At 34.0% G+C, this 16,399-nt stretch overlaps 1 protein-coding gene across 11 annotated transcripts in view; it reads right to left on the bottom strand.

Moving 5' to 3' along the window:
• LOC118741400 (GTPase-activating protein skywalker) overlaps positions 1-16,399 on the bottom strand; it is a 223,776-nt gene that overhangs the window by 51,491 nt on the left and 155,886 nt on the right. The window contains exons 1-2 of one of the 11 annotated variants that reach the window (XM_036473358.1): positions 9,377-9,582; positions 8,692-9,268 (exon numbers count right to left, since the gene is read on the bottom strand). The exons of 8 other annotated variants lie outside the window; for them this stretch is intronic. In XM_036473358.1, coding sequence (XP_036329251.1) covers positions 8,692-8,854 — 163 coding nt within the window. In that variant the 5' untranslated portion in view covers positions 8,855-9,268; positions 9,377-9,582. Of the gene's footprint in view, positions 1-8,691; positions 9,583-16,399 lie in introns of those variants that run through there. 2 more of the 11 variants (XM_036473365.1, XM_036473367.1) reach the window with 2 other exon arrangements.

The raw sequence follows: 16,399 nt of genomic DNA, 5'->3' as shown, positions 1-16,399 counted from the left end.
CAATTTAAGATGAAAAAGTGGTATTTGCCTTGAGTAAAGGTTTTCAACATTTAAAGAAAGCCATCATCAACAAGCTTTTTTCACTTGATAAGTTATAATCTCAAAAATACTAAATTAGTATTTTTAAATATTATCATTTAAATAATATCAAAAATAACTAACAGTGTTGTCCTATTTTCTGATTGCATAATTGAATCTCAAATTTATGTCTTAAAATGTACAAACACAAATTCAATTTTTTTTTTTTCAACTCAAATTTTGTCGCCCTAGGCACCTGCCTATGTTGCCTTTACGGTAAATCCGCCACTGCGTAAGGGTGAGGACACTCACATACATATATTAATTTTTCCACATCGTAAATGGAATGAATGACTTTATTGTTCTCGAAACAGCCCAATTTTTTTAAATGCGCCCGATCTTTCGTTTAAAAAGCTTGCTGAGAACTGGAAGTATCTGACAGAGGGGGCCATGTTCAATTCCTTCAGATGTGCCAAGCGTATAGCGAGCAAAGTTTCCGGCAACTGTTATGCCACGCCATGTCTTTTCCAAAGGACTTACCGCAAATGTTTTACATTTATCGAAGTTTGTGAACCCCTTGATAGAACGCGGAACCAATAAGCATCCCCAAAATACCGCTGATGCTCTAAGAGCGAAAACTATCAGATTAATGACACATTTGGACGATAGACATTTTGACTCAGCAGGCAACTTCATATTAAAAGTAATCTTAAAATGAAATGTATAGAATTCTTTGACTATCTAAACACTGAAAATGAGAATGATCTCATTATTGCTATTCAAAAATGTCATAAATATAAAATAATTTATTAGCTTCTGTGTACAATGATGCGCCCACTTTTAATTAATTTTAAAACTAATAACACTATTATTTTTTATGAACTATATTTTATTTATGTACCATAATATTGTTAAAAACAGGTCCGCTGGGGTTTTAAAGTATTATCTGTTACTTACATTCATAATTTTGCTTTGAACAAAAATGTCCGGAAAAGTACTGATTTTTTTAGCATGAAAAAGTCTAACGTACTGATTTCGCGCACAAAAAATCTGCCAACCCTATGATAATGTCTTTAGCATAATTTTTGTATACTTAATTATTTAACATGATTTTTGATCGATTGGCAACAGCAGTCCTTGTCAGCTGAGCAGCCAGAGATATGGCTTGATTTATGATATAAACAAAAATTAAATAGGTCGCTTGCCTGATAGCTGTTAACATTTATAAAGCAAAACTACGAGTATTAAGATAAGATTAGGCAAGCAAACACCCGCACACAAATGTACATACATACATACATGCAATTTGTTATGTTTGCGTTTATGAGAAATAAAATGCTCGACAAATTTTTCAAGTGTTAAGCGCAATGATTGATTTCGCCAATAAATTTGAATTGTAGAAAGTTTCAGTTAAATTTTCCGCTAATTTTAAACTACCATAAATACAATTATCGGTAATTGCTTGCAAGAGGCGTTATTATTTATGCACTTGCTTGGTATCAACAATTGACAATAAGTCTACATTCTTAAGATATGTATGTAAGTTTTTACTGAAGTTTTATCAAACCAATTGCGCTTGATGACAATTTTACTTTGTCGGGGGCAGTATACCTTTCAGAACCACATTTTATTTGGCTGTGAAACTAAAAATAGGTATCGTGCTGTCGGTAAATTTTGAACGTTTAGCGGAGATGATGAGCGTTCTATCGAACCAACCTGTTCAAGACTGAACTTATAAAAAAATGAATAAAAACGAAATAAATGAAAATTCTACTGGCCGTGGGACTCGAACACACGACCCTGCGGCTCGTTAATCCGCAATACTGCCGTCGGTCAGGGCAAAATTATTATGCGCATTTATGTGCTAGTTTATCTGCATAAGCATGCCCGTCTGTCTCGCGTTTAAGACAGTTGGGATAAACGCCACCCTAATGACGCTCCAAGCACTAGGGACGTACTAAATACTCAATCAATTTATGCATAGAGAATATGGCACCTCCACAGTCCTTTGCAGGTTTGCTGGAGCGATACCGTCTGGAGCTAGGGACTTGATGGGATGAACAAGTTTATCGACCATGTCAGGCGGCAATCATCCGGTAGATTGGAGGAGGCAGTGCAGTTGCTCTAAATAGCGTCGCAGCATGCAGAACTGAAAACTTCGAAAAGTTCTTCCAGCGAGTACTCGAAAGACACCGAATGGTTTTCGGGTTCAAAAGAGATAGCTAAACGCAGACCGGCAGTACATTCCCAAGTTCGTACTGCTCAGATTCCTGAAGCATATGCCTTTCAGCGTCATTTGGTCGGCCGACGGCCAACATAAAAACATAAAATATACATCGTCTTTGCAAGCGAGCTGCCGCATATATATACTTTAAATTTCTGTATATTCGCGATCCCATCATTTAAACCAAGCCTAAAGAGTTGCTAAATGATTTGCGAAATATTGCACTCGTGTAACCGACGCGCCAGTTAGTCAACAATTAAGTCAGGCCGGGAGGCTGTTAACGCCGCGGAGTGCCTACAAATTATTTATAGACATACCCTCCTTGGATGATGGGTTAAAAAGTCATTGCATTGTCTTGCGTATTTTCTACACAATTCCACATCTTGTTGCTCTATACATGACAATTAAAAATGTTGCTTTTCTTACAATGTGATGAGACATTTCACACACGGTTGCCACTGTTAGTTGTTTCCAACTAAACTTGGTTGTTTTTATTTTCTTTTTCGAGTTTGGTTGTTTGGTCGTTTTTTCATTGATTCGTTTTTTTTTTTTTTTTTTTTTAATTAGAAAGTAGCAAATTTTTTCTTTACAAAAAGTGTTATTGCATACTGAGTGCCAAAAATGAACAAATTAATTTTTAAAATTCTTATTTTTAATGTAACATCTCAGCCAGCAAAATATCCGGAAATGTATCCGTAAATGGAAACCATTTCGTATAACACCCGGATATTTCATCCGTTTTCCGATTCCGTTTTCGGTCGTTTTTCGGATCCTAGCGGATTAATTTATATAGCGCTGCCATCGCGTTCTGAGCATGAATTTGTAAGAAAAGGCCGAATATTGAAGATTTCCAACAAGTTGACGCCTGGGGAATTGACTATCAAAGAGAGCCAAATGGCGACTTTAGTCGCACAGTGGTAACACTGGCGACAGCTAACCGCTGCAGCTATCATCGCGCAAACCCCACCGCGTTAAATGCAAATCCCGCCCAAAAAATGCAATGCAATACAGCAATTTACACTTTGTATATTTTTATGGAGTATGTACATGTGTGTGGTTGTTGCGAGGAAAATGTTTGTGCTCCAAACCGCTAAATTTTCACTTTTATTGCTTTAATTGCATTGTGCGATTATTTCACAGTTGTCAGATTTCAGAGTTTTATATTACGCTGTATTGTTGCTGTTGTTGCTGCTATTTCTGCTGTTGTTGTTCGCCAACAACCGGTCTTATGAATTTGATATTTGCATGCTTTTTTTTTATGTTTGTGTAATTTTTTGTTTGCAATTTAACCAAGTGCAGTTATTAACGTGCTAAATATCATTTTATTATGTCATTAAGGTAATTCTAATTTGCATGTAAAAAATACTTTTCACTTAACTGCTTGAGCTGATTAAATTACAAATAAATAATATAAAAAAAAAAAACTTTTTAATATACATCGCTTTTATAAATGGACTAAAAAGTAGAAAATAATACTTCTCAGTCCCATAGAATTTGTTTTGATAACTTTTGATTTTGAAATTTTAGCAAAAGTCATTATAAACAATCTATGAAATTGAAAATGAAAAACGTGGAGCGCATGCAATACAAAGCATTCGATTTAATTGACAATAGTCAAACTACATAACGTAGACCTAAAATTTCTACAGCGAAAGTAGAACTTTGAAATCGATTTTAAGCGGTCGTTATTCATATACCCACATACATACATTCATATATTACTTTTCATATCAATTCAAGTGTATTACATGCGCCCCACGCTTTTCATTTTCAATTTCATAGATTGTTTATAATGACTTTTGCTAAAATTTCAAAATCAAAAGTTATCAAAACAAATTCTATGGGACTGAGAAGTATTATTTTCTACTTTTTAGTCCATTTATAAAAGCGTTGTATATTAAAAAGTTTTTTTTATATTATTTATTTTCTACTTTTTAGTCCTGTCTGAATAAAATTTTGCAATAGATATTAAAATAATTCAACGATATTAATAGAAAGGTGCACACACATGCATTTACATATGTATGTACATACAAACGAGCACCAATTAATTTTATTTAAAGAAATGGCGTGTCGTCTATTTCCGGTGTAGCAAACGTGGTACATAGGGCGACATCTAGATGTCATCTACCTCGCCCTATTCACTATGCTTTTTTATAGGAGCTTTTCAAAGCTTTGCTTTATGGTGTCGGACACACAACATTGAAAGTTTCTGGAACACAACATTGAAAGTTTCTGGAACACAACATTGCAAGTTGATAAAAGCGTTGTAAAAAAAATGTAAACAAAAATAAGAAAACTCTATCAGTACCTACTTATTTTTTAAACGATAAATGAGTGGTAGGTAGGTATTAGAGTTTTAGTTCACTTTAAAGATTAGTTCACTTGTAGTTCGTTCAACTCAATGAACTAGCTCTTCTGAGTCTTAGTTCGCTCACCTTATGAAACTACTTCGGTAGTAAGAGCTGAGTTACAGAACAACAAAAATGTATGTTTTATAACAAAAAAAAAAGATTGCAATAACGACGCAATTCAATCATCTTTCTCCAAAATCACGGAAGGACGTTTATAGAAGGTCGGCGGTGTCTGCATTAAATTTTATTTTCTTGAATTGTGCCTTCGAAATGCAAGTAAATTGCGCTGCAATTTGGCATCTGAAGGAGAAAATTTTCGTTAAACAACAAGTCCCAAAAAGTCAACTGAAATATTTAGATACTTTTTAACACAAATTGCACTAAACGATGTTAAACATTGGAAATTAAATGAAATAAAATGTTGTTTTCGTGTGAATTCCGATCAGCTGTTTCCTTATGGCCTTACAACAAAAATGTAGTTCCCATATGTTTTATTAAATTACATTACCATTTTTATTAGAGTGTTGCCACAGAAAAGTTCAGTTCACTTTAGTGAACGAACTAATGAACTAGTTCAATTAAAAGAGCTGGCTCTTTCGCTCTCTAGTTCAAAAGCTCCCCAACAAACTGCCATTTAAATTTTTATAAATAATAGGTAAGTTTTATTGTTTGGTGGTTGCTGTTTTTGCTCAGTTTAATTGAGTACTTTATTTGTTCCAATTAATTGTTAACTATCTTTTCGCGTTTTGTATTTGTTTCTTTTGTTTTTCTACTTCATTTTGAAGTGTCAATTGACAACTGATTTTGTTTAATGATTACTAGTTATTAAGTACTAATATCCTTGGACATAATAGATAATACAACTACTGTCTCATGAAGTTCGCTTTGGCATCAGTCTAAGGAGTACTGGGTACTCATTTAACCGGCACTCATGTGCCCTCGACGATCTTTAGAAACTTCGACTTTAAACCTAATGAAACTGATCGATGCGTACTGAAGCTAGCTGCGAGTACAGAAGATGCAGTCGACTACCTACTTACCCATGTAAAATCAATTTAAATGGTAAATACCTACTCATACGCTTAAGTGGCAAAAATAGCTTTTCAAAGAAGGCTGATTTGGGCTTAAAAGCTCACCAACAGGAGGAAACTGCAAGGCTGATGGATTATCTGCACAAAATACGCTCGCGACTGTTTCCCCTTACAGGGAGAGCATGAAGTTCTTGCAATAACTTGATGGGCTTTAATTCGGCTTAGCGACAGTTGTTTCAATTTAGAATCGTATATTAAGATCATCTAATTTAAAATGCAACTTTATATTTATAATCGCATTAATTACGTCACATCTTTAACATGTGAAAAGTTTTAGAATTTGAGAGTTTCTCGAATTAATTCACTCCTGTTGCTTTTGTTGCTTTCATTTGCACAAATAATTGCATTTTTATTTTTTAATTAATTAACTTCATTTACCAAATCTGGCAATAAACCAAAATAAAGCATTTTATTATAAACGCAAATGTGATAATATCGCCACGTGAGTGAAATTTACGTTATCAGATCAATAAAAAAGCTAAGTGATATATAAAATTTAACAACGGCTGTTATAAGCGTTCTAACATTACTAAACCTTATTGGAGCGAAATACGTAAATTTGTATAACCTCTGCGAATAGAAGGCAGGCGAAAATTTGATGAACGTTGTTTATAGGTATTTATTGGAGAAAAATGAGAAAGATAAAATAGGACTGTTTTTGTTTAATGTGCAAAAACAAGCATCGACAATTTCCATTTAAAAACAAGTAATTTTGATTTTTTTCGACAACTATTCATAAGCGCACATAAAGTTTGTCACTTACAGCTCCCTACAAATTTAAGCGCATTAAGGGATCTACCGGCATGCTCAGCCGCAGAACTGTCGAGGCGTAGTGAGACAGTGCCACTATCCAGCATAGGGTAAACATGGTGACCGCCAACGCTTGCTGGAGGAAATGATCTGTAAAGTTTTTCAGACGTTGCACCTTTAGTAAGGAGTAAATATCTGAATATTCTCTAAGATTTGCATAAAGGGCGAACATTAAACTTGCTGTAAATCCTAGTAAGATGGAAGTCCTTCTGTTCTTTCCATCGCCCTCTCCTCCTTAGCGTTTTTTTTTCAAAGAGGGCAATGAAAGGGCAATATTTTTTTGTACAAACGACACTGAGTGCTTAGGTGATACAGAATTTGGATACTCTAGTATTGGTTTAGGCTTTGACTTCGTCTCTGACAACACGGTTTACTGAGTGGATAGACTAGTACCTATTAGCTCTTTCCCCACTCACATCCCCTCCAGAGTTAGGCTTTCAAATGGCTGCAGGCTTTTCTAAGCAAAGATAGTTGCGAATAAGGATCGACTGCTCAGATAAGAAAGCGGTGGGGCATGGGCGCAGTCACAGTGCGCTCAAAGCTCACCTCTCTTTCAATTCCGTATGATTTTTTTTCTAGTCAGACCTATGTATGTATAAACAGGATTCCTGCTGCAGGAACGTGCACGCTTGGGGCAGTCTAACTCAGAAAAGGGAGAGTAGAAGTAGCATTGATTACATACCGACTACTCTTGGGCAGATGTGCTGAGTGTCAGGATAGACCAGAAAAAGACAAAAAATCTGGGAGATTTTCTCGATACAGTATTGAAGTTTTAATCAGGGACGTGAACCGGTTTTGAACCGGAAACCGCTTTTTTCTATTAATTAACTGAACCATCAACCGAACCGAAATTTTCCACAAATGTTTGATCCGAACCGAAAACCGAACCACTTTCTATAAAGGTTTAAAGATTCGTTTCAACCAATTTTCAATAGATAAATGTACCTACTTTTTTCTTTTTGATAAACATGGTAGTACGTACCGTGGCAATGTAAAGGCAACCCATCTCATTTGACAGACACTTGACCCCTAACCTTGCGTGTTGTTGCACTTGACACTTAAACTTGCGCGTTATTTTTTTGTTTTTCGAACCGTTGAACCGAACCGAAGCCACGGTTCAAAGATCAAAAAAAACGCTTCGACGAACCAATCCAAAAGTGCAAGAACGGTTCGAACCGCTGAACCGAACCAACCAATTTTTTCATCCGGTTCACGCCCCTGGTTTTAATCATTCACGAAAAATCTCTCAATTTTATTATTTAAAATATTTTCAATTTTCATTCACCAAAATTTATTAGGTGAATAGTAGTATAAATTCTAAGCCCAAAAAATAAATTGTACCCCCATTTCTAAGTGATATTGTTTGCCACCTATGTTTAATTATAAATTTTTAAGAACTTTCAATTAAAATACAGTTCATTCTCTAACAAACCCCAAGTTTCAAACTTTGTAAAAGATAACAAAAAAATTCGACGAACTTTCACATAAATTTCAAATTTTTTTTTTAGAAGAGTTAGAATTTTTTCGAGTGCGCAGTTTTATAGCCCATTCAGTTTTAGTGCAACAATGAGCAAGTTTCAAGTGGCTAAAAATTACCGTTGATTTTTTAGAATTTTTTTGTCGCATTTGCTTCCATATAACGAATAACACAATTTATTTTTATATGGAAGAAACCCGCAAAACCTTCGGCAGAAAAAAAAATAAAATCAGCGGTGATTAGCCACTTGAAACTTGTACAGTGTTAGACTAAAATTGAATGGGCTATAAAACTTCGTATTCAAAAAAATTCTTACACTTCTGAGAAAGAAGTTTGAGAGTTTAGTGAAAATTTTTGGATTTTTTTTTTGTAGTTTTCCACAAAGTTTTAAACTTGGGTTAATATGGGTTATGTTAGATAATGAACTGTCTGTTAATTGAAAATTCCTAAAAATAAATAAATAAACATGAGTGGGAAACAATATCATTTTGAAATCGAGGTGCTATTGTATTGGCCAATACCGTATGTACATATGTATTAGCAGAAAAAAAACGAATGCTGCCTTAAATTGTCTAAAATTCACTCGCTAATGAGCGTCTGCGGCATAAATTATAAACATACATATGTACTACTAAATAGCTCTATTTGGGGTTTAATCACACCAACAAACAGGAACAAATAAAGCGTATATTTTTTGGTGAGCTTTTTCTTATTTACCTGGGCTAAATTGCCAACAATGGCATTTCGTTGTCATATCTGTGGTACTGGCCGCAATAAACAGCGGCATTTCGAAAAATTTATCACATTCTGGATCCACATAAACGCTGCTGCGCCGACTGAAATTATCCATGTCGCGCAAGGCGATGATTTTCCCAACCATTTTGACGTTGCTTTTTATTTACAAATTATTTTAAAACCTAAATTTTTAAAAGCTTACTTCCCAACCGCACTAGTCCTACAATTTTCAAGTTTTTATTTTTTTTTCTTTGTAAAAATATCTTTTTGCTAAAATTATTGCACAGTTATTAAAACAGTAAAGCTTATACTTCACTTCACTCAGATTATCACAATTATTATCCGAAATTTTTGCAGCCAAGAGTACTTCCAACAATGCACAGTGTAGCGTTTAAGCTTTGGTTCTACATATTTTCACGATTCACTTGCGCACTCGCCTGTTTTCTTTAGTTATTTAAATTAGAAAAATTGCTCCTCTAACACACGTTTCTATGTTTTCTTCTTTGTTTCTTTCACTTTGTCCTCGATGTGTTGCTGTTTTTCGCTTTTATAGGGAAATCTGTACTCGCAAGGTTACCAAAAATACACAAATTAATTAGAATTAAATTAATTAAAATTGTTAGTTTCGTCAAATTGCATTTTTAAGGCACTTCTCTTCGTCTTTTACAATAAATTGTTGTATAATTGTAATTTAGTAGCGCGCCCGCGTCACCTCAGCTGCCACTGCGTTTGGGTACTACTGTTCGTTTACTAACTCAGCGATCGAATGCCGATCGTCCCGGTGGTGTTTAGAACCAGCAGTCCGCTTAAAAATATGCTATACACTCGTCGCTGATAGTAGGCAAATGCAGAAGAGGAGGAGACCAACACACCAGCAACAGAACCTCGTCGTCCGTCACGCTACTTGCTAATCTCGCTCGGTACTCGCGATCATCGGCCGGCTATTTGTTGGTGGATGTGCAAGCGAGTGTGCTTTGATCAGCTGCTGCTATCGATAAAACTCAGAAAGCAGCAGCAAATATGCACACTTATGCATAACAATGGGAGCGGCAGCAACCCACCGCTTAGTGACACAAAGCTTTTTGTCGCACCCAATGTAGAATGAATACACATGCACCACCACTTTTAATTCACGAAGGGTTGGAAAAAGCGCCCACCAGTTCACCCACTGATCGTGACTGGCGAAGTTAGCGCGCTCTTTGTTAAAAAAAAACTCACACATGCGCACACTAACGAATGGTGAGGTGGTGAGGAATGAAAGCTTACAGCTTTCGCTCTTCTCATTTGCCGGTTTGGCGGCCTATAAAGGTCGCGCTTCTCACTAGCGAGCAGCTGATACATACATATAACCATATTCATTGTATGTAGTTTATATTTTGTTTACGTTTAGAATTTTATTCACACGAGCAAAGTCATTTGGCAACAATTTTTTTTTTTGACACTGATTTATGTGATACTACTTGTTGTGCCTATATTTTTATTTTACGCTCTGTTATTTGGCGGCTGTTAATTTTGGCAGCACATAAAAAGCGGTTATTTAACAGCTCGGATTTTTTGTCATAAAAAATTTTACTTCATTTGCATATGTACATAATATCTTTATTAAAATTGTTAGTTAGCAAATTAATTTTAGGAAAGCTCGTTTTTACGGGATTCGTAAAAAAAAACTCTAGTATTAGAAAGTGTCAAATTTGTTTATGACGCAAAGCTTGTAAGTGACAGAATTGAATGGATATCGAATGTAACTGGAAAAGTCAAGGAAATATTGAAAGACATATGTATACTTAGTTGAGGAAATATTCTGACTCAAACTTATATATTTTCTCACTTTTTAACCGACTTCAAAAAAAGGAGAAGGTTATCAATTCATCGGAATATATTTTTTTATATATATATATTAGGCATAACTTTCGACCACGTCAACCGATTTCGATAATTCGTCTTCTATCGGAAAGGTGTTGCCTCAAGGGTGGTCCGATACTAATACTAAGATCCGACCATTTGGTCATGAAGAAATTAATGATACTATTAAATTTTTATATGAGAATTGAAGTCGGTTTTTTTTTTGCTTAAAAATTACTTGTTCATTTTATTAAAGTCTTCCAAATATTAATTTGCTATTTAAATATTTACTCATATTTTTTCAGGAATGTTAATAAAATTATACTTTTCGTTATTTTGTTAGTCATGAAATTTATTTATAACTCAGAGGGCGTTGGTTCGTGCGGTATGCAACCAGGAAATTAAAATATTTGCAATCGTTTTACGTCTATGTTCGGATAGGTCTATTTCGTTGCTCTTTCAGAGCTTTTGAAATTTTTAGTAAGTACCATATTTTACCAAGCATGAAGACGATAATTACAAAGATGCCGATAAGTACATGAAGATGAATCAACACACTCTTACATTTGTATGTTAGACTGCCTCCCCTTCCATACAGAAAAGTATAAGTAAATGTGTGCAGCGTAACCGCCTTATTTTATATGCTTCAGATAAAAAAGTAGCAAAAACGTTTTATTGAAATTATTCGAAGCATAAATTTTTCGTTTTTTTTCCAGCGCGTCCAGGTCTTAAAAATCCAAAAGTTTAAATTAATTATTTATGGCAAAGCTAAAACTAATAGCAGATGTAAGTGGCGTATTTTATGGATCCTTTCTATAAAAACAGCATTAAGATAACTGAAATTTAATTTTGGTGCAAATCTTTAGGTTTACATTTAAGTAAGGGTATTTTTTCTGGCGAAAAGTCTTCAACTACTTTTTTTTTATTTCTTTTCTTTTTGGAAGAATCCAATATTCAGAGGTATTTTTGACAAGCTTCAGCTCGCAAATGACCCTGAATAGAGACAAAATATTTTAGTAGGAGCTTTACAATTTTTTTATTTTTTTATTTTATTTTTTTTAGATTGGATAATAAAGGTCTAAAAATTCGCTTTTTGTTTTTTTATGAGAGTGGTTTCCGATGTATTTTTGTGCGCTGAACAAGTTTCTGGCCACATGTGTAAAGAAATGTGCACGTAATTTAATAATTTGCAATTCGATCGTAATCAGTGGCGCTTAAAGGGTTAACCCCATTTTATTCAATCCCTTTTATTTCTTTTATAACTGGCATATATGGCTATTGCAGTGTATTATTCAAGCTTTAATTGAAGCATAGGTCTCTGGCAAGTCAGGTTTCTAAGAAAAGTATGGGTAAAAACCATTTTAACCGTTATTTTACATAAAAAATAATGTTAAGCTTAAGATTTTACAACGGTTAACACGTCTTGTGAAACCCCTAAGAGAGTTGTTGTTGCTCTCGATAAAAAAAATTCTAGAAAACACCGCCCTGTGACTGCCAAATGTCCAAATATAAATAGCTCGGGATCCCTACTTAATAAGCATTAAAATACGCTTAGGCTTTCAGATCATACTCATAAAACAAATTTTTCGGGTTGCAATAATAATTTTCGCAACAGAACAAAGTGAAAATCTAAAAATAATAAACGACTTTTTTTCTCGTATCTCTTTGCGTTTTTTTAAATATAAATTCAAAGTGTCATGAACAATGACAAAGTGTGCTATTTAGGTTAGGTGTTTGTCATGCACATGCTTTGGGCATTTCCACATACAGGTTCTGTTTCTGAATAGCAGCAATAATGTTATGCAAGCGGTGCTAATAAATAGTTGACAAAACCCATACACCATACGAGAAACTAAGCCTCGGCTTGCACTATGAATATGCAATAGAAAAGCCTCTGGGACTCACTATGCGCTTTCACGCAGACGGTCGCGGCCTAGCGCAGATTATACGAGCCGGTCCACAGACTCTTGGCATTCTCTAACAACATCGAATGAACAGTCGTTGCAGGAATGACTCTGATTGCTATATTGGCTGAAGAAATAGCTATGACTGATTAAATTCTGAAAGAAGTGGCAGGTCATACACAAAAGTTATAAACCAGTAAAAGCTTGCATATCTCCAAAATGACAAAGTCCCTGGGAGAAGGATCGAATGGAAGACGGATATATGCCAGATATATGCCGACCAGAGTGGTTTTATCTAAAAATGTATAGTACTAGGGATTAAAAAATTTAAGCGCCCGACTTCAGCAGATGTGAAATTTTATGCCAAATATTCCTAAATGAAATGTTACCGAATCGTTATCGCAAATCATTTGGCACCAACTCTTGGAAATGCTCAAATGTTTAGGTATGTATGAATGTATTTCAATTTATTTTTGCTTAAACGTGCGAGAAAATATTGAATTCCTTATCGACTCATCGAAGTTTCCACGCCCACATTTGTGTAAAAAGATTTCCAACATCTGAAGAATGCCACTATCTATAAATAATTGCATGTGTGTGTACATACTCTTAGCATCACCCTGCAAAAAATTGTGCGACTAATCTCTAAAGAGAGTATTCCGAGACTACTCTCAATCGGGTACAATTGGGCATTAATTAGTCGCAAGTAGTCTCATACGGGTACTAATGGAGGTCAATTAGTCTCGACTCATCCCTTATGGGTATAATTGGAGATCAATTAGTCCCCAACTCATCTCTAACGGGTACTATTAACGATTTAATGATATGTACGCTCTTAGTCAATGAAATTTCATGTGCGGCGTTGGCACACAGAGAGAGTATTCGCCTAACAAAACAGAGCACCCCGGTTCGAATCTCAGCTGGCGCAAATTTTTATTTTTATTTTTTTAAAGTGACTAGTCGCTTTTTATACCCGTTCGGGTATAAAGGTGAACAATTAGTCTCTTCATAGGACATGCCCGAACAAAAGCGATCAGTTGATTCCATATAAAGAGATCAAAAGTGGTATTAGTCGCATGCTCCTTTGCGATTGCTCCCGGAGTCATCCCGGATTAGTCCCATTTTTTGCAGGGCATAGCAATAAAATTTTCGCTATGACAATTGAAATAGCAGAAAAATACACTGTGTTAAATCTTAATTGACAGTTTTGGACGCAAACATCAAAAAATGACGTAGGATGACGAATTACTCAACCTTATGAATTTTTGTACTAATTTTATGTATGTAGATCTTTACTATGTCAGCGGCGTAAGCACAATTAGTATATGAATTAATGTGTGTGTGTGTGTAAAAATGTACACTTAGATAGAATAAAAATGCAACCATTTCACCAACTATTTATAAGGGAATTTGAAGATCTGAAAAATATTATTTACTGGGTTTCGGATAGCAAGATCATGGAATTTGCCAAAAAAAAAATCACAAAGAAATTCACAAAAATCAAAACTTGAAACTTGCACCATTTTATATTATACAGTGCCGAACAGAAGTACTGGCACAGTGAATTTTTCGCAATATATGTAAAGTTTTTTTTTTGATTCTAATTTATTTTCGACAATTTTTTATAAAAACATAAAAATAAAATTTCTAAACTTTGTACAAAATTCAGGAAAATTCATTAAATTTGCTCACTAATTTGCAACTTTTTTTCAGATTGTTATAGAAGAATTTTTTAGAAGGCAATTTTTTTCACGCAAGTTCTTTCATACAAAGAATATTCGACAATATTTTGTATGGAGAAAATGAGCAACACCTTCCGCTAAAAAATTGCCTAAAATAAACGCGATTTTCTAGAAACTTTAAACTTGCATTTTGTCATACTAAAATTGAATGGACTATAAAATTGCATACAATTAGACTTTTTCTCAAAAAACAAATTTGTAACAGCGATTTTTTATGCAGTTTACATCTATTTGACACGCTGGTCATGGATCCACAGTCTTGACCTTCAATATCATATTTTCAACAGAAATTGTGGAAAAAGGGCGAATACCGTGACAATGTAAAATTTTTTTCGCAGTTTTTGCTAATTATTTACAACAAAAAATTTGTTTTTTAACCTTCTATACAACCAGTGTGGGTAATTAAATTCTCTACAAATTTGTAGTTAACCATTTTTTACTAAAAATGCAAAATAAGCTTGCAAATCGCAAAAAAAAACTGAAAAAAACTAAAATCCAAGATGGCGGAATGTTGCCAAATGAAATTTAGGGGCAAGAGTGTGGATCCATGTCAAACAGAAGTAAACTGCATCAAAAAATCGCTGGCACAATTTTTTTTTTTTTTTTTTGTACCAAATTTATCTAATTTTACTGGGCTAGAAGGTTGGAGATCGAGTTTGTGGCCACTTTTTTCTAAAAAAAAAATTATAAGGGTGCTCATTTGTTTAGGAGCAAAAAACAACTTATGAGAATTCGATTTTACTTTAAGTTTTCTCAAGATGTTCGCGGTTTTCCCTTTTCAACTGCATTTTCGCAGCTGGCTGAGTCAGCGGGATCTTCGGTTCGAAGCCTACTGAAAGAAGTCTGATGAGGAAATGTGGTGATTTCCGAAATAGCTATCACTTCTACCAGTTTTTTCAAATTATTGTTGCTTTTCCACAATAAATTTTCATTAAAAAACGGCCTCGAGCTCAATAAAAATTGTTGATAATAATTGTTATAAGGCCAAAAAATAACAAAAAAACAGATAATTTAATTTTAGTTTTTTTTTGTTTTTTATGTTAATTTTTCAAGCTTAAGCCGTTTTGTCATTCGAGGGAATTTTTTCCAAAAAAGATCTTTAAGAAACTATTTTTATTCGTAAAAAACTGCATTTTTAGAGGTATTTTCAAATCGGTCCAGCTTACGTAAATCTTAATATTTTTCCCAAACATTTTGGTGGACGTCTTAAAATATAATAGATTTTATAATTCCAATGGAAAAATAGTACCGATTTTTTTTTTTTTTTGTTTTTTTTTTGTTTTGTATGGGGAGTGATGCAGTCTAATGTACATAAATATTTCGTGAAGCGTAGGCACGCGCGCGAGCAATACTTGTTGCCAAAAATAAACTGCTCAACCATAATAAAAAAATTATACAATTCAATTTTTTCTTGCTTCGCTTTTGCATTTTTTCAGCTATATGGGCTATATTTGTGGAAATGAAGTACGGCAAAAACTGGTATCTAAAAAAAAAAAAAAATATTATAAAAATTTTTATTTTTTTGGAAATTTTTTTTTTTTTTTTTTTTTTTTTAAATATCGTTTTATTGACATGTACTTTTAAGCTGAATAGAAAGAGGCCCCAGCGCCATTTAGGCATTATTGAGGCATGCTGGCAGTTTCAATATCAAGTACGTTTATAATTCTTGAATTTAAAATTAACAAATATTAAGGGAAAAAATTTAAAGACATTTACAATAATTGTTTCATGTAATTTTTACATACGTTTTTTACATAAGAAGCGCTTCTAAATTGTCTCTTATATAACTCTTAAGATTTGTTTTAAAACGAGACACAACATTAAATGACTTTAATGACGATGGCAACTTATTGTACTCACTGCTGCCCATATATTCAATACGCTGTTTTGTTGTTTCAAGCCTACATCTTGGCGTACTCAGATTTTGACTACTTCTTGTATTGAATACATTTTGGTTCTGTGAAAATGTTATAGTACGGTGCCCAATATTGTTCAGTGATTTATAAACATACATTAAAAGTTGATATTCATACAAGGCTCTTATTGACATTGGTGAATCACAATAGTTTTTATGCAGCGATAGCGTGGAATAAGTCCTTGGTAATTTAAACACTATTTTTAGGGCTGTATTTTGCATTCTTTGAAGAGTTTTGAGAACAGTTGAATTTTTAAAAGCATAAATTATCGCCAAGTAATTAAGGT

Source organism: Rhagoletis pomonella, unplaced genomic scaffold (assembly GCF_013731165.1).
Source record: "Rhagoletis pomonella isolate Grant_MI unplaced genomic scaffold, Rhpom_1.0 Rhpom_scaffold_00006, whole genome shotgun sequence".
Lineage (NCBI taxonomy): Eukaryota > Metazoa > Arthropoda > Insecta > Diptera > Tephritidae > Rhagoletis > Rhagoletis pomonella.
This window is presented reverse-complemented; position numbering and strand designations above follow the sequence as displayed.